The sequence below is a fragment of the Ambystoma mexicanum genome, chromosome 13 (assembly GCF_040938575.1).
Source record: "Ambystoma mexicanum isolate Mex_15411 chromosome 13, UKY_AmexF1_1, whole genome shotgun sequence".
NCBI lineage: Eukaryota > Metazoa > Chordata > Amphibia > Caudata > Ambystomatidae > Ambystoma > Ambystoma mexicanum.
The window spans coordinates 682,199,580-682,219,764 of record NC_090938.1 but is presented as its reverse complement, the minus strand read 5'-3'; the positions used below and the strand labels follow the sequence as shown (position 1 = coordinate 682,219,764).

Below are 20,185 nucleotides of genomic sequence, written 5' to 3'. Positions count from 1 at the left end.
ATGAGCTGGTTGGTAGTCTAAAAAGTGTAGCATTCAAGGTAAGGAGTTGACACAGTGCATACATCCCAGTCTGTGGGCAGTGTTGGCTGTAGTTCCAGTGTATTATGCTTTCATCTTGTTACTACTACTTTACTCAATAGTGTTTAGGTTTAGCAGGCAGATGTATGCTGCCAGGATAGTGGTGGCAGCCAACATTGCATGTGGAGTGCTGACAAACTCTGGACTGATAACCAAACACCAGGGTCTGGAGCAGAGAAAACATAATAAATGGGGAGTCCGAGCTCAAGAACACAAACGTAAGCAGTTCAGCAAGTGGGCCAGAGAAGACAGTGTGTTGAGGTAGGAGCAGTATACAAAATTTCATGTGGAGGGTGTAACTTAGTTTTTGACTAAGAGTTGAAGCTGGCCTGATGGCACGGGCTGCATATGGATCCAGCATAGTGTATTTGCGTGGCTGTTTGAATGGGATGGGCTTCTAACAGGAGCCAATTGAGCGTGATCAGAATGGGGATTAAGTGATAGTCACATGGCTTCAGTAATGCAGAAGCTGTTCTGAGGGTGTTATTGAGCAGGAGTGATTGGATTCATTTGTACTTGCCGTTTCTACTTTCTTGGCTCGAGGGCTATGACTTGACAGTTCACCTTTCAAACAAATTGCCATATTCAAATTTAATTAAACATACGTTTAAATTTTGACAGTTTTCAATTTCCCATATATTGTATTTCTTCTCTGAATGCATGTGCTCTGCTTCCGAAAATGACTTTTCTTTAGCATCGTCAAAACTCTGCCCCATTAAGAGACTTTGGTGCTTAAATTGTACAATTTGTTAAAACTTTGTTATCGAACCCCCATACGTCTTTAGTACAAAAGTACCTCTTCTCTTTCTTTTGGTATGTCTGAACTGTATATTGCAGTTGAGTTCACATGGACATATTAAGGAAAAGTGGAAGAATCTCAGTTCCCTAAAGTCATCATTTACAGCTAACAAGTCGCTTTTTAGCCATTATCCACCCATGCCAGTTTATTCTGGCATTGTCCGCAATTTCCAAGTTGTTTATTCAGTCCAAATTCCAGCTGTGTGGCTAATGATGATCTCTGTGCTTTGCTCTCTTCTAGGTGCATGTCCATCCCTGTTACTATGAGGGCCATACGCAGGAAGGCAGAGACCATCCAAGCTGACACTCCTGCACTGTCTCTCATTGCTGAGACAGTGGAAGATATGGTGAAGAAAAACCTTCCTCCCACAAGTAGTCCGGGTTATGGTATGACCACTGGCAGCAACCCCATGAGTGGCACCACTACGCCTACCAACACTTTCCCTAGTGGCCCGATCACTACTCTGTTCTCCATTGGCTTAAAGGAACGTCATGAGGAGGACTTCAACAAGGTCAACCAAAACCCCATACTGACCAGTCTACTACAGATCACAGGAAACCCAGGTGCAACGGTAGGCTCTAGCCCCACACCTCCACACCAGACCCCACCGCCCATCTCCTCGCCAGCAAGCAACACAAAGAATCACCCAATGCTAATGACTCTTCTGAAAGACAACCCTTCCCAGGACTTTACCACACTGTATGGAAACAGCCCGCTTGAGAGGCAGAATTCTTCCTCAGGCTCTCCAAGACTGGAGGTGGGCCCCGGCGGTAGCAAGCCAAAAAAGAAGAGGATACGCACAGGCGACAAGCCAAAGCATCAAACAGAAGATGACTTTCAGAGGGAGCTCTTTTCTATGGACGTTGATTCTAACAATCCCATTTTTGATGTTAATATGTCAGGGGACACTTTGGACACCCCTCACATTACTCCAGCACCCAGTCAGTGCAGCACCCCACCCACAGCATACCCGCAGCCATTAACTCATCCACAGCACAGGATGGTTCGTCTGCCCAGCTCTGACAGCATTGGGGCAGATGTCAATGACATCCTTTCTGACATAGCTGAGGAGGCTTCCAAGCTGCCTGGGGCTGGCGACGATTGTCAGGCAATCGGCACACCTGTCAGAGATTCTTCCAGCTCTGGGCACTCCCACCAGAGTGCTTTGTTTGATTCAGATGTTTTCCAGACAAACAACAGTGACAGCTTATATACTGACCCTGCTGATCTACTTGCTGATGCCAACCTCAGCCCAAACAGTGACTCCTCTAACCAGTTTTTTCCTGACGGTGTGGATTTCAATCCTGACTTGTTGAACAGTCAGAGTCAAAGTGCCTTTGGAGATGATCTCTATGATGACAGCAGCCAGAGTGGAGACAATGATGACTTTAAGGGCTTGTCAGCTCAAGCGCTGAGTGCTTTGGGAGTGCCACTTCTGGGCACTGATGTTGGGGATACTAAATTTAAGTCAAGCAGCCAAGCAGACACAGTTGACTTCAGTATTATAGCTCCTGGGTGCAAAGATATCCTAGATCTTGGAAGCCAAAGCCCTTTACTGAGCGGAGAATTGACAAAAGACAAAACTCCAAAACCACGCCTAAAAGAAGGCAGCGGCAATGGAGGTCTGCAATCTGTGGGACTTGATGGGAAGGCTGGAAAGCGTAGCAGGACTCCGTCCAATGATAGTAAAAGCAAGGATAAGCCACCCAAACGAAAAAAGGCAGAAGGAGAAGTAAAATCCCCCTCTCACAGCTCATCTAGCCGACCCTTTACACCACCAGCTAGCACAGGGGGCTCAAAATCTCCAGTCACCACTGCAAGATCACAGACGCCACCAGGGATAGCAACCCCTCCTATTCCGAAAATAACCATTCAGATCCCAAAGGGTACAGTCACTGTGGGCAAGCCTTCTTCGCATAGTCAGTACAGCAGTGCAGGGTCTACGTCTTCCTCTAGCAACAAGAGCCATCACAGTCATTCCTCCTCCTCTTCCTCTTCATCTTCCAACTCCAGCAAAATAAAAAGTAACAAATCTGAAGGTTCTTCAGGGTCAAAAATTAGTAGTAGCCTTTATTCCAGTCAAAGTAACACCGGATCGGGCCAGTCCAAAAGCACATCCCAATCTTCTGGCAAGCCAGGCTCTTCACCGGTCACCAAGCATGGTCTTAGCAGCTCTGGTAGCACAAAGCTAAAACCTCAAGGCAAGCCATCGTCTGCACTCATGAACCCCTCAATGAGCAAGCCAAACATTTCTCCTTCTCATGCGCGGCCATCTGGGGGCTCTGACAAGATGTCTTCTCCCTTGAAGCCTATTCCAGGCACGCCTCCTTCCTCCAAAGCCAAGTCCCCTATAAATTCAGGTTCTGGGGGCTCTCATGCTTCTGGCACTGGATCCACCTCCAATCTTAAATCGTCTTCTGGAATGGGATCATCCGGATCATCACAAAAACCACCACCTTCAGGTTCATCATCTTCAAATGCTTCCTTTTCATCCAGTGCCTCCAATATGTCCTCATCATCCTCATCTCAGAACCAGCATGGAGGTTCGAAAGGAAAGTCCCCAAGCCGGAACAAGAAACCATCACTTACTGCAGTTATAGATAAGCTCAAACATGGGGTGGGAACCGGGGGGCCAGGCTCTGATGACCCTATGGATGGCCAAGGAGGAGGGAGCTCCACCACTCCCTCTGGCCACACTGTGTCCTCCAAGCATAGCACATCAGGTGGCGAGTTCCAGGGGAAACGTGAGAAGAGTGAAAAGGACAAGTCCAAAGTCTCAGTGTCCGGGGGGTCTTCTGACTCTTCAAAGAAAATGTCGGATGCAAAGAGTGTTGGCAGTACTGGGGTAGCCAAGATCATCATCAGCAAGCATGATGGTGGCTCCCCCAGCATCAAAGCCAAGGTCACCCTGCAGAAACCTGGCGAAGGTGGTGGGGATGGGTTGAGACCTCAGATGTCCTCCAAGAGCTACGGCTCTCCTTTGATCAGTGGCTCAACTCCTAAACATGAAAGATGTTCCCCTAGTCACAGCAAGTCCCCAGCCTACACACCCCAGAATGTAGACAGCGAGAGCGAGTCTGGCTCCTCCATTGCTGAGAAGTCCTACCAGAACAGCCCAAGCTCTGACGATGGCGTCCGCCCACCACCAGAGTACATCTCTGAGAAACATAAGAAGCACAAGAAAGAGAAGAAGAAGCTGAAAGACAAAGATCGTGACCGAGACAAGGAACGCGACAAGAAAAAATCCCACAGTATGAAGCCAGAGAGCTGGTCCAAGTCCCCCATCTCCAGTGAGCAATCTCTCTCCATGAGCAGCAGTGTCATGCTCTCCAGCGAGCGGTCTTCGCGGCAAAGTCCTGGCTCTCTAATTGGGGAGGACGACGACCTTATGGACATGGCACTTATTGGCAACTGAAAATTGTAAATCATGCATAGGCAAGACTTTATAATTGGCATCAGGTGTGCTTCGGATGCAGGGAACCAGAACGCAGCCTTGCCTTGCCAGATGAGGCAGAGCTTATTTTTTAATTGCATAGTTCAGCCACATTTCCAGGTATATGAAGAGTGGAATTCAAATGAGGAAAACAATGTACAAATATTCAGGACATTTTAGCCTCATTACATATGTCAATGGAGTGCTTTATGCCTTGGGCCAGGTTACTGAGGAAGAACGAGGCAGCTATCTCAATGTGCATATGACATTTTATGGGGCATTGTATAAGAGGTGGTGGTATGCACCAGATCCAGAACTTCAGTTGACGATCATCTCTTTCTTTCTCCTTTTTTTACTGCAGGGTTGGAAAAATTAACCATCAGCCAGATGGCATTGTTTTAGCAAAGGCTTCGAAGTATCTAAGTTTGTTTTGCTTTTTTTGGGTTATTTATGAGCATTGTTGTCTTTTAGACTGTCTTAATTTGGCTAAGCAGTGTAGTTGGCTGCTGTTTTAATTGAATGCTGTGTTTTTATTCTGTGCCTGCATTTTATCCACCACTGTTCACTTGTTTTTAAATACAGTGTTATTTTAACAATACGTGTTCTGAAATCTGTAGGTGTGGTTGATTTAAGGGAAAAGAAGGGGTGTCGTGGTGCCAGGCCAACATAGATTGAGTACACTGTACAAGGTACGCAGTGAGAAGTCCAAGCATACTTTCCTTAGGTGTCTACTCTTAATGGTGCAGTAGGATGAAAGTGTAGCGCTGCTGTATATCATGCATCTCAGTTCCACCATAATTGTACATGGATTCTCGTTCCTTCAATACGACAGCTTGTAGAACATGGAGCGCTGTGATTTTACTTATGACTAGAGCACAACTTTGAAATCATAATTTGCCATATGACTTGGTGGGATGGAAAATTATAAATCTACTGTAATACGGTAAGTCATGCATGTTGTTAAGAAAAATTTACATTAAAGATTCTAGAAAGAGGTGACATTTCTGTAGCCTTCGTACCTGCTGGATCGTGAATTAACTGCTGCTTCCCACCATCCCGGAGTAATAACACTTTCAGGAGACTTTATAAAATAATTACTTAGTTACTGTGTTAACTGCAATAGTGACTGGCAGTTGTCTTTAACTCATAGGGCTAGGCTCACTAGATCATCACATGCTAGATTGTTTGACAATAATATCTTCCTACATTTATTTTTTTTAAATATATTTTTATTGTGATTTACAGATTCAGCTGTCGAAATACTTCCGACAGTTCACAGTGCAAGCTTTAGCAATCGCAGTAATACATTTTAAGATAGAAGAATATTAAGTAGTGAAAGAGAAGATCCCCCCCTCCACGTGAAAGATCAGAAGTAACTAGCGGGAGGGTGGCTAGAAGAGCCAAGTTAGGAGATAGAAACAGAGAAGACAGAGCCCCATTCCCCTCTCCCTCCTCCCTTAGGGTCTAATCGCAAAAAGCTGGCTTGTAGCATTTGGGTTGCTGTGGCTTGTGCCGAGTGTTGGTAACTCGGGGTTAGCTGAATAGGCAGGTTTCAGCTGTTCAGGTGTGGGGTTGTTGCTGGATGGGTTCATGTTTCGTCATTAGGGTACCAGGTATGTGTTCACTCTGCAGGTTTCTGTATTTCTTGGAGATACTGGAAAAACGGGAGCCATTGCTGATCAATGTGGGTATGTGTCTCCTTTAGGAGTGTGGATAGGCTTTCCTTGTCGTAAATTTCTTTCGCTTTCCTTAGCCATTCCTCTTTCGAGGGTGGTGAAGAAGCTTTCCATTTGATGGTAACACAGACACGCGCTGCCATTAGCACATTTCTGGGCATGTGGGGGAGGAGTAGGTATCTGTCCTCGGACAGTTCTACTCCAAAAAGTACCAGGAGAGGGGAGTGCTCTCTATGGATACCTTCTATGTCGTGGATCCACCCAAAGATTTCCTTCCGTTAACGCTGTATTTGTGTGCAGCTCCACCATTGGTGCCAATATGTGCAAATTTGCCCACACCCTCTCCAGCAGTAGGGGAGATACCCTTGTACATTTTCGCTAACTGTTGTGGAGTCAGGTGCCATAGTGTAAGGATTCTGCAGGTGTGCATGTTATATTGCATTGCGATGGAAGATTTCCATTCTGCTCTATATATGCCGTCACTACGTTCATGCCTGGTTTTGTTTTTGTTCCATATCGCCACAATGCTTTCAATACAGGGTGTTCCCCTGCTCTGCGCGCGATGGCGTTCTAGGGAGGCCTTAACCATTCGGCCATGGTTACTGGGGCAAAGAGGCAGTTTTCCAGGGCTAGCCACTGTTTGCTTTTGGATTCCCCAATATGAGATACTAGAATGCGCAGTTGGGTGGCAACGTAGTACTCTTGAATATCTGGGTATGCAAGGCCACCCTTCTCTTTAGCTAGGATCAGGGTTTTATAGGCGATGCACGGTTTTCCGTTGTCCCAGAGAAAGGCTAGCAGGGATTTCTTTACTGTATTCAGTTAAGTGCTCAGGAGCTGGACTGGAAGGGATTGAAAAAGGAAAAGGAGCTGTGGGAGAATGTTCATCTTGATTGCAGTAAGCCTGCCCGCCCAGGAGAGTTTGAGCTTGCTCCATCTGCCGATGTCCTGTTGGATTGTGGACCAAAGGGGTGTATAATTGGCTTGATATAGCTCCTGGAGGTTTGTTGTGATGGTAACCCCCAAGTACCTTACGCCTGACTGTGCGAGTTGGAGGTCCCAAGACAGTGCCGGTGTGAAAGGGAGAGTCTCAGGCCCCTTGAGTGGGAGGACTGTTTTGCTTTTATTAATGCGGAACCCTGATTGCGCACCATAGTCTTCTATTTCTTGGAGGAGAGCAGGGATTAATTGCTCGGGCTGCGTGACATATGCTAAAACGTCATCTGAGAACAGAGCAAGTTTGTATTCTGTGCCATATCTGTTGAGCCCTTTTATCCTGGTGTTCTGTCTGATATTTTGGGCTAGTGGTTCCCTGACCAAAACATAGACCAATGGGGAGAGGGGGCATCCCTGCCTAGTCCCTCTTGTAAGGGAACTGTTCGGAAGCGACTCCGTTAATGACCACTTTAGCTTGGGTATTTTGGTATAACGCCTCGGCTCCCCTGATCCAGTTGGACCCCAAACCTGCTTTGTGCAGTACCTCGTTCATGAACCTCCATTCTACTGGGTTGAACGCTTTTTCAGCATCGACCGAGATCAGCTTGGGTTCAGGCTCTGACGCTGGGATGGATGCCATAAGATCCAGAGTCATGTGTATATTGTCTGCCGCTGCCTTTCTGTGACATATACAGCTTGATCGCTGTGTATCAGCCAGCGGAGAACTCTACCCAGAGGCGTGGCTAGAATGCTTGCATAGATTTTGGCATCGACCTTCAGCAAAGAAATCGGTCTGTATGACCCGCAATCTAATCTGTTTTTCCCTTCTTTTGGTATCACTATGATCCTTGCCTCTGTAAAGGAAGGGGGGGGGGGGCTGCGCTGGGGTCTATTATATTGTTCAAGAGGAGCGCAAGAAGCTGGACTAAAGCACCCTTGAATCGCTTGTAGTAGGCAGGGGTGAACCCATCTGGGCCTGATGCTGAGCCCGCTTTGAAGTGTGAAATGGCTTGATCGATCTCCTCAGTGGTCACTGGGTCATTAAGCTGGTGTTGGTCTGCTTCTGGCATCGATGGGAATGTGACTTTGGACATGTATGCCACTGCACTTTCTGTAGTGGAGGTGTGTCTGAGGTGTAGAGTTGTTCATAATATTGTGCGAATTGGGCCGTGATTTCTATTGGGTTAACCAGGATTGTGGTTAGGGAGGACCGGATCTTTGGAACAGCTCTATTGGCTCTCTCCTTTTGGAGCCTGACTGCTAAGAGTATGTGCGCCTTATCTACTCTTTCGAAATATCTTTGTTTGACGAATCATAGGCTGGTCAGGGCTTTCCCTTCTCATATTTCTTTTAGTTCCTGTCTAAGGTCTCTGATTTCCAGTCTATCTTTTGCTGGGTCTCCTTCGTCTCTAGCAAGAGCTTTTTTCTTTTTCTTCTATCTCTTGTTTGACCTGGGTTTCTCTTAGGAGCTTTAGTCTTTTGACCGAGGAACCCAGAGCTATGATTAGACCCCTTATTGTGGCTTTGGCTGCTTCCCAGATGTGGAGAAGGGAGGTTTCCCCATTGATATTTCTCGTGAAGAAATCTTGTATTTCTTCATCTAAGTTTTCTCTGAAGAGCTTGTCTTTAAACAGCGTGTTGTTGCATGTCCATCGTTTGTCATTACGTTACACTCTAAGTCAATGTTGACTGTGATCATGTCGTGGTCAGCCTGTGTAATAAGGTGCTCTAAATGTTCTTCCATGAATATGTAATCTATGCGAGAGTATGTTTGGTGTGGAGGAGAGTAGAATGTGTAGGTTCTGTCTAATGGGTGTACTGCCCTCCATGCGTCAATAAGGTAGTGTGATGCGAGGAGCTGCCGGAAGGTATTCGTGGTTTGGGGGGGTGGGGGGCAGTGTCTGGACAGAATGATTTCGAGTCTAGTGTTGGATCAGTTATTTGATTAAAATCTCACCCGCAGATCAGGGGTCCCATTCTTTCCCCGTCCAAGGTGGCCATGAGCCCCTCACAGAAGGGTATCTGTTGGGTGTTTGGAGCGTAGACTGAACATAACGTGTCCATTGTGGGTCCGATGGAACCTTGTATTATGAGGAACCTCCCCTTTGGGTCTCTGTGTACACGTGATATCTGGAGTTCCAAAGATGAACGATACAGGATGCCCACTCCCCCTTTCTTTTTGGGTCCCAAAGCCCAGATAGAACCTCCCAGGTTGCTGCCTTTTAAGTCAAACTCCCCAGACTATTTAAATTTAGTTTCCTGAAGGAAAATAATATAAAAATTAGCTTGCTTGAAAGTTCATCGCAGCATGGACCTTTTCTATGGTGAGTTTAACCCCTTAACATTGAGGGACCCAATCCTAATAGCATCAACCCCTGTCATCACTTGTTTTTATGCCTGTTCCTAGTAGCTGAGTGTGCCATGAGCTTCCTTGTTGCATTGGTTTTTTAAATCTGCCCCATGCGTCGCTTATGGTTGGTGTGTTGCGGTCAGACCTATGTGATCTCTCCCCCTCTCCCCCCAGTGTGAGACAGATAGATGTGAAATGAGTAAAGAGTATAAGTAAAGGAGAAAACAAACTGCCAGTAACTGCGGAGACACCCCGGGTGTGAACATAGGGCCACACAACTGGTGCCAGCCCCAAACCCTCCGGAATTCTGCTCTTTTTTAACTGTCAATCAAATGCGAAATCTCAATCTCTACATGTTCCGGTGCCCAGCCTGGTTACGGTTTGTGTATATCGTCTTGCCATATTTCATTCTTCGTGTATCTTTCGGTCATGGAGTGTTTAGTCTTTGGAACTTTTTGCCTCCCCGAGATTTGCTTTTCTGCCGCCCGGGGCCTGATTGTTGTTGCGTGGGTTCCGATGATGACGGTACTTCCTCCACTTCGGTTGTATTTATTCCTGATTACAAGTGTGTAAGCACTCCCTTGGCTTCTTCTCCCGACATCTCTCTGTATTCCTCGTCTTCGTGACTAAAGATCAGGGCAAACGGATGGTTCCACCTATATCTTACACCTTTCTCTCTCACCAATTGGGTGAAGGGACGGCATGCTTTTCTCTGGGCCAAGGTTACGGCTGACAGGTCTTAGAAAATTCTAACCTTTGACTTATCAAAGTCTATTGAGTATAGTTCTCTCGCTCTTTGGAGGATGTCCACTTTGTTTGTAATGATGGCATCTTGCTAAAATTGATCTAGGACCGCCTGGGGGGGCCGCCCACCCGATGAACCCTTTCAAATTCCATTGATGGTATAATTGGGGAGGGGAGAATAGAGGCTATCAGGTCCTTAACTCTTCTTTCCAGTGAGGCAGGCATTTTGTTGGGGATTTCCTTAAGGCCTTGGATCCTTATGTTCACCCTCCTTTCCCTATTTTCAAGGTTGTCCACCTTTGCTTCCAGGTCACGGTTCCTCTGTTCGAGTTCCTGGAATCGACCCTCCGTTCTCATCTCTGTTATGTCGGCAGACTGCTGATAGTTTTCTAGAGCTTCCACTCTGTCCTCTACTATATGTATTTTGTCCTGAAGCACGTTGATTATGGCTGTCATGCTAGTTCTGAATGCTCGAATTTCGCCAAATAGGAGACTGATGTCTGCTTTAGTTGAGCCCTCTTGATCTCCCCGTGGGATTCGGGGGTCTTCCTGGAACGTGGGAGATGCCATGATTGTGTTGTCTCTGCTGAACCTTTGCAGTTTCTGTATGGTTGCTGGGGTGACTTTCACGTGTATGCGGCGGGGGATCCCTTTGATGTCTCTGGGGTGCAGCGGCTGTGTTGCCTATGTGCTTGGCATATGCTCTTATTTGTTTCCCACCTTACGTAATCACAGACCGGGTTTATCCTGACAGATTACCTAGGCAACTTCGTGGGGTTGCTATTGTGGACCTCTCTGTGCAACTCCTGGGTAAAAAGAGGTTTGATTCCTACCTCAGAGGCTGTTGGATTCCAGTCCAGCTGACATTTCCCTCAAGGTGATTGGTGACGATCTGGGGGGCAGTCCAACTACCACTTATCCTATGTGCCTGGGTTTTCGTGTGAGCCACTTATTGGGAGTCACCTGTGCTGAATGCTGGTTGGCTTTGTGGTCTTTTGATGTGTCTCAGTCCAGGTTTTCACCCTCCGGCTCTGATCCATGGGGGAAGGGGAGCAGGTGACTTAGTTTTGCGGTGGGAGTGTAGGTTTTGTCCCTTCTTCCTTTAGTGCAGGTGAGGGTGGGTTAGTCAATAGCTGGTTCACTTTGGTTAATTGATTGCCTGTGGTGGCTCCGCTGTCTCTGGGGCTTGAAGGTGAAGGCCCCTGTCAGCAGCAAAGTGGTCCAGGTTCAACTTGGGGGGAGGGGGGATCGCTGAGGAGATGGCTGGCGTGTGGAGTGAGTAGAGGGGCTAGTCCGTGCCTGCCCCGTTATGGGCTGGCAAAAGGATGGTATTAGCGAGGAGGGGGCTTTTGTGGGTGGATGTGTGGTTGGTGGAAGTCTCTGTTAGGCCCAGGCTCCTCCCTCTCTCGTTACCTTATGTCTCTTTTGCGGAACACTGGAGCAGGCAGGGTGGTCAGGAAGTCCTTCGGGTGCTTCTCATTGCCTCAGGGCTTGCTTCCAGGTCCTTATGTCGTGTGGCATCCGACACCCCTACATCGGCGTCCCATACTCTGTTGATATTAGAGGCTTTAGGGCTTGCCTCTTTTGTGCCCTCAGTCGGCGCGGGGCCAGGAGGGCCTCAATCTCGGTGGGTGGGGGGGCTTTCCTCTCCTTGGTATGGTGCGTTCACTGAGAACCCCGGGTGCCAGAGGGAGGGGGGTGTGCTGGGTTGTTGGGGCCTTCGTTTTGTTGCTGTGGTGATAGGCCTCTGATGGGTGTTCAATGCTGCGGGCGAATACTATTGCTGGTGGCAGGTCCTTTTAATTCGGAGTCGGGCAGCACTCTGTCCCTTTCTTTGCTGGCTCCGCTCGGACTCACGTCGGATGGGGAAGGAGTCTCTACAGCTGGCTCTATTCGGGCTTGTGAGCGGGGCATGGAGCGGCAGTGATTGCAGAGGTCTGCAGATGTCTGCTTTGGGGGGGTGATGTTGTTGGCTGTTATTATTTAATGTTTCTTGTTGTCCGTAGCTCTGCGAGCTCAGTGCTTGGGTTCTAGGCGCACTCTCTGCTTGAGGCAAGGCACCCTCTACCGTCTCGTAGCAAACACTGCGCTGCTGTGTCAGAGTTCTCTTTGCTCCCGGCGGGGCGGACCACTGCTTTGTCGGTGTGTACGTCGAAAGTCTGCTTGATTATGGAGCAAACTTTGGTTGGGTGGTCTGTACCCTCTCCGCTTGATTTGTGGCGAGTTTCAGTGGCGTGCAGGCTGGGCAAGCTGTCTCTTCCTACATTTTTAAAAGTGGACTTGAATGAAACCGTTGACAGGCCCATGCATATTAAGGGACCCTTGGATGATTGTATTTATATTAGCATCTCTATTCCAGTGATTGACCGGTTCGAATGTGAGCACTAGCTCGTCATAGAGGTCACATTCCAAAATTCTGACTCTTACTCTAGAGCTTCTGATATTTGGCTCACTTCAGGGAATCTGTGATGATGATGTGTGATGTCACACCAAACTACCTGTAAACTAGTAGTGCCTAGCTAATGCATTAGGCAGAAACATAAATGGCAACATGCCCCATTGGGGAAATACTCATCTGTTCCTGATTTGTTCTCTTGTTTGTTTTCTGGGATTTGTAATCCTGGATTTATAATGGGGAAATCCAGGAACACAGGGGCCAAAAAATCAAAGGAAAAACAAAACTTCGGGCTGGACTAGCATCTCTCAAATGTAATGGGGTATGATGGCATGTATATACAGTTCAAAATAAAATGAGGTCACATGTTGTTCCCAATAAGCATTCTTGACTACTATTAGTAGACATTATCACAAGATAATTGCTCTTTGTCCTTGCATGTCATTGGCTGAAGACACATAATGTGTGTAATCTCAAGCTCTCTGGAATGCTCATTAATGGTATATTGCAAATATTTCCTTTCTCTTACTCTGATCACACTGTGAAAATCATAAATCGTATCTCTTGTCACATCAAAAAAAAGACTATGCTTAGTTTTCAGTACAGGAGAGAGATTTAGTTTGTCTAACTTCATTTGCTGCAATAGCCAGCCGCCTACAAGGAAAGAGTGAAGTGGCTTGCTCTATTTCTTATTTACCTCATAAAGGCGCATTAACCTTTTACAGAGCTCTTCACAAATTAGAGATGCAGACAAACACATGTGAACACACCGAAAATCAAAATGGCAGGAATTACACCACAGAAAGCCAGGTTGATAACTACTTTCAGCAAACGGGGGATCTGTAACCTTGGACTTTACAGAGGGTTTGAACTACAACTTCCATCATAATTAATACTGAGGGATCATAGGAGTCTTAGTCTAGAACATCTGGAGATCCACAGGTTGCAGACCCTCTCTTCATTAAAATTCAACCACAAATCCTGCTGTAAAAAAGACCTTTTGGCATAATAAAAAACAGCTGTGCGAACAAGGCCACGAAAATGTTACTGACGTGTAAAGCTTTACTGACCCCTCCAATATATAGGTGAAGTTGCACACTAGGGCTTTAGTAGATGCAAGGTCTAATCCTGGCACTAACACTTAAAACTTTGTAAACTCCCAAATATTTAGATTTGTGGTGATGGGTGATCTAGATTTCTGTGTTGTTACTTTCAAAGACAGTTCATGGTTTTTTATTGAAATAACTGTAATTGAGATGGGGCTCACTAAAAGCCGTCCCTCTGTTTCTCTCTCGTCTCTTTTGGACGGTCCCCTCCCGAACCCGGGTGTGTCTAAACCCCAGGGTGGTCTTTAGAGATCGGTAACCCCTACTATCTAATAACTGATTGTCTGGTTGTGATGGGCTAAGGGCAAACACCCTTTCTATCTTTACCTCTGGGATCATTCTAGGTGAACCCTAACTTGGGCTGCTACATTACGAATGTTGTCAAGAAAGGTGTCTTTCAATCACTAACGTCTCATTCAGTCTTTTCCTTGCATGCTCTTGTACTCTTTTCCCTGATGTTCTGTGCCACCTTTCCTTTTCTTACAGACTCATCTCCTCTCTTCCTCCAACTTTCCCTTTCTCTGCCTTTTTTCACTTTCCCGTACCGCCAATGGTCTCTCTACTTGTACTTTCTTGTGCCCTCTGCTTCTGCTATCCCCTCTACTTTTTTCCCTTCTACATACTACTACTGTCCTCTCCATTACTCTCCCCTCGCCATGCTACTACTCTCCTCTCCAGCTATAGCTTCCTTGTCACCCTTGTTTTACTCTCCCAGTCACCTTCCCACTCATTCACTAGCTACTCTCCATCTGTTAGTCTCTCTTACTCAACTTGCATGCAATGTCACACCCAAGTACCACTTTCTCCCACCAAGTAATACATCATCTTGGGCATTCCTTCAGCCATATTCCTTCACGCTCCTCTGCACATCCTGCCTCCAACTGGTCTGTTGGTCCTCTATCTCCTCCGCTGACCACACCCGAACAACCCACACTGCCTTGATTGCCATGGCCCTTTTTATCTCCCCTTCATTGGTTCTCTCTCTCTCGGCTGATTCCCTGGGTCAACCGCTGTCTTGCATTTCCCAAGTGGTTGAATTACAGGTAAGCAACACATAGAACAGTCGTTAAGCCCTTTGCTTACGTGGTCATGCCGGCTATTGGTAATGGCGGCCTACTCAGAAAAGTTTGTATCAGGTCCGAATGGAGCATCGGACGTACCAGTTTGATATGGAGACTGCTCAGCGTTCCTTCAATGGTAGAAACAATGCCACAGTTCATATTGCACATAGTGGCGTGCCAGCTTGAGATGTGGGCTTCTCCGCTGCCCTGGTAGTATCAATGTCAGTCTGTCTCACGTATCGGGATGGCCGGTTTATTTGCATTGCGCTGCAGTCTTGCAGTTCCTCGCTGGCTCTTGCCGGTTGGGTTGCTCGCTGTTTCTCCTCCACTGCCAGACCTTCTGGGTGATGTAGTCCTACGGGACAAACAGAAAGAAGCTGGCCTGCCTTGTGCATAAAAGGTATGGGCCAAGAGAGTTCAGTCATGAACATAGGTATAGACTGGGGCCCTCCCACACCCTGCCTTGTGGCAGGACTTGCTCTGGGAAATCCCATAGCAGGCCTCCTGACCCAGGATGAGAGGGGTCCAATCCCCTACTGACAGGGTCTGGTTTCACACCCAGTCACAGTGTGCTGTTGTCACACTTTAACACAACTTGAAAAAGGATACAGACTTATAAAGGATACAGAATCAGCATCCACCTTGGGAGCCCCTCTGCTCTGGGATATCTTGAACGCGATGTTAACAAGACTTTCCCCCCAAGAGCGCAGCCTGTAGAAATAAAATATAACTAACAGGCCAGGGGCTTGAGTGAAAAGGCAGGTGCAGCGACAACAGAGCTAAGGGAACAAAGCAAGAACGATGGTTCAAGATAGCAGCCAGAGTTACCAAAAGTGCAGCAATCACCCGCCCGCAATTACCCTCTCTTACCTGCTGAGCCAAAAGGAAGTCCCGCAACCTATGTGAGTTCAGCAAAGTGATGACAAGGTGAAGAAGGAAGGAAGTCTCAGTTGAAGGAAGTCTGTGCAATAATCCACCTAACCCGAACGGCACGAGGGCGCAACTAGAGTCCAAAAATAATCCCCAAGGAATTCAGCAAAGCGTCCCCAAAGTGGAAATATCCAATCCAAGTAGTGACCACCAAATCAGGAGAGCGTTCAATCGGTCACTTCGATGCGTAGAGAACTGTTTGGTGATGAGAGCAGCGTTGATGGTAGATCCAGAAAAAGAGTGTTTTGTGGGCTTGTGACACACGTGAGGTTGAAGGGTTCAGAAAGCCAGTGGGGTTAGCAGCCAGAAGAGGGAAAAGAAACTTGAAAAGAGGTTTCGTTCAGATTTTCCTAGTGTTCTGTATCGCGTTAAACTTGGTTAACAGGTTCCAAGGCGTCACAACAATCAAGGGCAAGAGGGAAGCAGTCCGTTAAGAAAAGCCGTGAGTTTGTTTACCAATGGAAAACAGCTGAGGGAAATGGCGCCAGAAATCGTAGGGACAAAACGTTCAAGAGAAATCCTTAAAACATAAGCCGGGTCCAGGAAACACAGGAATCAGAAAGTCAATAATTCGGGCACTCGAACTAATTACTTAGTTTAGGAGCACTTGTTGCTGGGATACGCCGTACTAAATACCGGTATCATTTTCGGGACGCAAGGCACGTTGCGTGCGCTTCAGGTGACCGCGGGAAGAAGGAATGCTGGATAATGTAGTGCGGCGTATTCCGCGAACTGAAAACAGTCGCCAGGGCAGCTTCCACCTGGAAATAGATGCCCCCGGACGAGTGTAAGCAGGAATGCGGGGCATGACAGCTGTAAGGAAGGCATGATATCAAACAGTGAAGACAGACACTAGTGATCACAGTTCAAGGGTGTTTATTGAACTTCAAATGGGTTGGTTGAATGCCTATCTAATCCTAAATATAAGGATGGGAGCAAGCTACGACCATCAAATAATAATGACACAGTCCTAGTCAAGTCACTGTCAAATAAAGGGCCTATATTAATAAACCTATTGCCAATCCTAACTTCAATACAAAAGGGTGTGGGACAATTGTGTATGGAAAAAGGAAAGTGTTCAAGAAATGATATGTCAGGACGGTTGAGCAGTTGGCTTCCCTTCTGCACATTTTAAGCACGGGGCAAGGCGGCACGTTCGAGCTTCGCACACACTCTGGCTTCTCGGCCATGAGGATACAGTTCAAAGCACAGATATTGGAGCCTCCTGCAATTTCTCTTTTCCAATAACAGTCTCTTACTGCAAGAGGGTCTGTTGTAATAAACAAAGTCTCAAAGTTCAATTTCTACCAGGATTTTTACATGCACAAGTTCTCGCTTTCAATGTTCTTCGTGGGTCTCCCTCTTCTGGCTGAGACCTCCTTTTCTCACAGTGTTCACACTTGGTCTCCCTTGTTCAGGCTGCGACCACGGATCTCCCTCGTTCTGGCTCGGACCATAGACCTCCCTCTTTTGGACTTGGATCCTCTTTGTACCAAAATCAAAGACTTTCAAATGTGCAATGGGTTTTGCTTAAACCGTCACAGGACCACTTCGATTCACTTCACACAATTGTTTTCATCAAACTTCTACTTTAATTTTTCTTGGCGGGATACCTTACAGAGACCGTCGATTGAGCACATTCACAGTTGTGACCGCTCTGTCAACGGTATCGTACCTTGCCTTCTTAAGTTCAAACATTCATTAGCAGCTTAGCGTTACTCACGTCCTTCATCACACACGTTTAACAATGTTCTTTCCAGCGCTCGTTATACAATGTTGCTGCTTGCAACCTTGACTTCAACACAGACCGGTCTTGCACCTGTCTCCACAACTCAATGTCTGTGTTGATCTCTCTGGCGCTTCTTTGTTCTTGGAACTAGGGACGATACCCCTGCGGCTGCTGCTGCTCCTCCCCGCCTTGGTCAGTTACACGGGAGGGCCCTCGGTATCTTCGACACACAATGCAGGATTCTTCAGTCTGGCTTCCTGGCCTTACGCTTTCTGCTTTGAAGGTTTCTTGAAAGTAACTGCGTCTTGTCGAAAAGGTCAAGGGTATTTCCCTTCTTACAAACTCTTCTGGGTTTGCCGTCTTTCTCCCCTCATTCAGCTGCTGACTCAAAACTCCTGTTCCTTTGTGTGCTTTGCTTTGGTCAGAGTGTACTCTCATGCTCTGCCTTTTATCTGTGTGAGAAAGTTTAATCGAGGTCAGGTGTGAGTGATGGTCAGTAATTACCTGACTTCGCCTGACCATGGTAGCGGGACATGTCAGGTACACTGCTCGGGTGTGAGTCTGTTTTCTCCCAGAGAGGGCTGTCTGTGTGAAAGTGCTGGAGAAGGGAAAGGAGGAGGGGGGGGGTAAGGTTCCCACATATTCTACGTAGTAGGATGGGGTAAAGGTGTTGTAAGGGGAGCTATACTGCGTCTCGCTATCCGGCGTCCCACTCCCATTCCCCGAAGACCCCTTGCCTTGGTGATCCTCCTGCACTATTCGAACCCCAGGGTCTGGATCCAAACGCGATGGCCGTTCCCTGCCCACCTGAGAGATCGATCCGCAGGGACTAGCGGGTGAGACACCGTCTCGTTTCTCAGTGCACTGTACATCATTCAATCAGATGAGCTGGAAACGCTCAATACCTAGACCCTTTCTTGAGAACAAATTGTAATTAGAGGACAGGATTATTTCCTGTAATGTCTGCATTCTTGTTGGCCATATACATGTGAAAATGGAATGGGAGTAGTGTGATTGATAAATTGCCTTCCATTGTAACAAATGTACTGGTGTTCAAACAAGCAATGATCCCACCTTAGCAATTGGTCCCTTCACATGTTTGAGCCCAAGCAATCTTCAAATGTACGGGGAATGATGGTCTTTGGTAAATACCTCTTAGGACCCAAATGTACTGGCTAATAGGCAGATTTTAGCTGTGCCTCATATCTCCAAATTGGTAGAAATTTAGTGCACCAAATCCAGAAACATCTGAAACGCTGTCAGGTATTTCACTCTGACCATTCGCATACCATGCCCTTACTGATTTTCTTCACCCGTGCTTGCATGGAAAGAATCTGATTTTGCTGCTATTTTTGCAGACTCCTAGACACTTTTTAGAGACTTTGTTATGTCAATAGTATACTTCATAAAGCGCTTCCAAGCCCTATAGGGCTAGAGGATAAGGGAAGTGGAAGGAGATGTGGTTGTTAGAGAAATCAGGGCTGAACAATAAGGAAGAGAAACCATGGCTAAAAAAATTGAATTAGAACAATAAGAAAAGAACGAAGCCAGGGAGGTCCCAGGGGCACAATTCTTTCTTCATTGACACTGACTGCAGAAAGTCTCTACCTGTTCTCTGGATTCCCCACTGATGGAGAGCTAAAAATAAAAAGGAGGCAGGGAAGCTGGGTTTAGGTAGTTGGGGCTTCAATGAGGATAAACATTTAAAGGTTTGAGGAAAGTCACCCTCTCCTGAGTCCTATAGGAAAGCTGCAACACTTTGATACAATGCAACTAAGCCTAGGTTCTTTCCCAGCCAACGTTTTCCGACCCTCTCCATGTCCCTTTCTGCTCACCTACCTACCCTCCCCCGCCGCACCCTTCCTTCACTGCCTTAACTTGCCTTTTTCTTTTACCTTCAATCATGCACCTTGACTTCGCTCCATTCCTTCTTGCACTCACTTCTCCCCTTCTCTCATAGCCTTTGGCCACAACTTGGTCTAACTTCTACCACACCCTACCCATATATCCCATTTTCCACTTCTCCCCCTACACCAGCACCCCTCAAGCATGACAATCTTGTTCTCCAGGGATCTCCAACCTCATCCATCCCCTCTCCTGACCCACAACACCGGCTTCTCTCCCCCCAGCTCGTGTCAATCTTTCACTTGGCCTCTGGAGTGGACAATCATTCAACACGTCTTGTTACAACGCCATCTACTTCAACTATTATGACCCTCAACTCTCACATCTTTCTATCAAAGAAACCTGGACATCCCTTCATAATTCTGTTACACTAGCGGCTCACCACACTGATTCAGCTACTTTCTCCCACTCTCCCCGAGTCCCCCAGTAAGTTTCTTACTGATAAGACCTCACCACTGCCCTCCTACCCCCTATGACATCACCTCTTCCTCTTAAACATGCCCTATTCAACTCTTCTCCCCAAATGCACTCACTTCTGTGGCTTTCTATTGACCCCCTGGCCCTCTCAACTCCTCTTTTTCTGATCCTTCTGCTTAAATCACTTCACAACACCCCCATTTTCTTGGGGGACTTTAACCTTCCCATGCTCTCCACAGCCACCCGCTGTGAATTTAACTCCATCCTATCTGACCACTCCCTCTATAACCAGCCCACTCACTCTGGTGGGAACACTCTTGATCTCTTTTCTCTCGCTGCTTTGCTTTTCTCTTCTCACTTCGCCATTGACACTTCTCCTTATCTTTTCATTGTTCCCTTTAACAATGCACACTGAAAGTTCAAGGTTTTATTTGGAAACATCTTAAGATGTATTTAATGTGCAGATTGTCCAATATTAAGATAGGCAGATTTGTCAATGTTTGCACTGGACTGGAAAGAGGAAGTCAGTAAGGGGCTTGCTAAGGGCCCCCTCTCTCTACTCCAGTGATCTTCAAACTTTTTTGGCCTGGCTCCCTCACCCCTCCACTCACCCCCTCAGCAAAATG

The 20,185-nt window shown here is 46.9% G+C and overlaps 1 protein-coding gene across 1 annotated transcript in view; it reads left to right on the top strand.

The window, feature by feature from the left end:
- Nucleotides 1-4,908, top strand: part of MED1 (mediator complex subunit 1) — a 509,499-nt gene extending 504,591 nt beyond the window's left edge. Inside the window, exon 18 of the mRNA XM_069634720.1 lies at nucleotides 1,118-4,908. Within this exon, the coding sequence (XP_069490821.1) occupies nucleotides 1,118-4,292 (3,175 nt within the window). The 3' untranslated portion in view covers nucleotides 4,293-4,908. The remainder of the gene's footprint in view (nucleotides 1-1,117) is intronic.
- Nucleotides 4,909-20,185: the final 15,277 nt, after the last annotated feature.